Source organism: Fulmarus glacialis, unplaced genomic scaffold, assembly GCF_000690835.1.
Source record: "Fulmarus glacialis isolate BGI_N327 unplaced genomic scaffold, ASM69083v1 scaffold19764, whole genome shotgun sequence".
Taxonomy (NCBI): domain Eukaryota; kingdom Metazoa; phylum Chordata; class Aves; order Procellariiformes; family Procellariidae; genus Fulmarus; species Fulmarus glacialis.
The window spans coordinates 1-1,634 of NW_009206317.1; the positions used below are offsets into that span (position 1 = coordinate 1).

Here is a 1,634-nt window from a genome sequence, read left to right on the forward strand (position 1 = left end):
TGAACACTGAGCTGGGGCGCGTCATGGGGGTCCTGGGGAAGACGGAGAAGGAGATGCAGGAGGTGCAGGGGAAGCTCAACAACAGCGAGAGCACTGTGGCCATCCTGCGCTCCTGCACAGCTATAGGTAGGGAGATGGTGGAGCAGGGATGGCGTGCCCCAGGGGACAGGCACCCCTCAGCAGGTGCAATGCCAGGGCATGAGCACTGTCTTTTTTGGCCACATGGTAAGGACAGGGTGGTCCAAAGACTGAAGCTATGCCTGGAGCAGAGGCTGAGCTTATGATGTCTGCTGGGAAGATGTGGGGCTGTTCCTGGTCCCCCCGAGGGCATCTGTGGCTGAGCAAGCACCTGAGCTGTACCCCTGCCCCCAGACTGCTGCCCTTCGGGCTGGCTGCTGTACAGGGGCAAGTGCCTCTTCATCTCGTCGGAGAAGAAGACATGGGAGGACAGCAGAAATGAGTGCGAGAAGAAATATTCCCAGCTCCTGATCACCAAATCCTGGAGTCGCTGGACCGTGCCGGTAGGGTGCTGGGGGAGCTGAGGGCAGGAGCTTGTGCATCCAGCTCTGGCCTCCCCAGGTGGGCCAGCACCGCTCTGGGGGTCCCTGGCCTCCTGAAACATTGGAGGGTGCCAGGCTGATCTCTGGAGCACATGGCTCGTGGTGGACATGGGGCAGAGAGGCTCTGGCACCCCTGGATGCTGCCCAAGCTTGAAGATCCTCGGGAGCTGCTCAGCTGCCCTGCCCCAAGGAGCTCCAGCCCAGGGGCTCCTTGGGGAGATGACCACCCCCTGCAAACACCGTAGCACATAGGCACCATGGAAAAGCCATTTTCTCCTTCCCCAGACCTTCCTGAAGAATGCGGACATCCCATACTGGATTGGGCTGCAGAAGAGCAGCTTCCCCTGGTACGACTACGGCTGGCTGGAGGAAGAGGACCCGGATGGCGAGGGGGTCTCGGATGCCTGGTTCTGGGTGGACGGCTCCCTTTATGAAAGGTACCTGGCAGCACAGCCTCTTGCCAAAACCCCTTCTCCTCCAGCACAGCTTTAGGAAGCATTTTAAATCCCACTGGTACCCAGTCCCAGGCACAAGCACTGGGAAACAAAGAGCATCAAAGCAGCTGAGGCTGAGGGGAGGTGGGTCCAGTGGTGTGATGAGATGCTTAGGGGCCGAGATGCAAATGGAAAGCCAAGACCTCGGGGGCATGTGCAGGGCATGCGCAAGCAGGAGGCAGTGAGAGGGGACAAAAGAAACCACAAGTTTTATTTGGGGTCTAGACAAAGTGTTTGAACACCACCTCTATCCCCCGTGTGCCTCTCTGGTCCCTCCTCAAGGGGAAATCAAGCCTTCCCGCCCACAGAGGGTCCCGGGCTCCTCCCCGCCACGTGCACCCCCTCCCCAGCATGCCACTGCTTCCTCTTGCGGTGTCTGAGAGCAGTGGGGAGGAACAGACCCGTCTGGCTGGGTGCTGGGTACCCAGCCCCTGCCCGCCGCCTGCCCCTCCATCCTCAGCCCCGCTGTAGGGGTCTACACCCCACCGCGGTCCCACGGCCCAGGGCAGCTCCTCCAGCCATCCACGTGCCCTCGGGGAGGACCGGGCTCTCCCCACTGCCGGGCACTGCAGGGATGAAA

At 61.1% G+C, this 1,634-nt stretch overlaps 1 protein-coding gene across 1 annotated transcript in view; it reads left to right on the forward strand.

The window, feature by feature from the left end:
- Window positions 1-23: 23 nt before the first annotated feature.
- LOC104075265 (C-type lectin domain family 4 member M-like) overlaps window positions 24-1,634 on the forward strand; it is a 2,040-nt gene continuing 429 nt past the window's right edge. Inside the window, exons 1-3 of the mRNA XM_009575707.1 lie at window positions 24-126; window positions 373-521; window positions 846-997. Coding sequence (XP_009574002.1) covers window positions 24-126; window positions 373-521; window positions 846-997 — 404 coding nt within the window. The remainder of the gene's footprint in view (window positions 127-372; window positions 522-845; window positions 998-1,634) is intronic.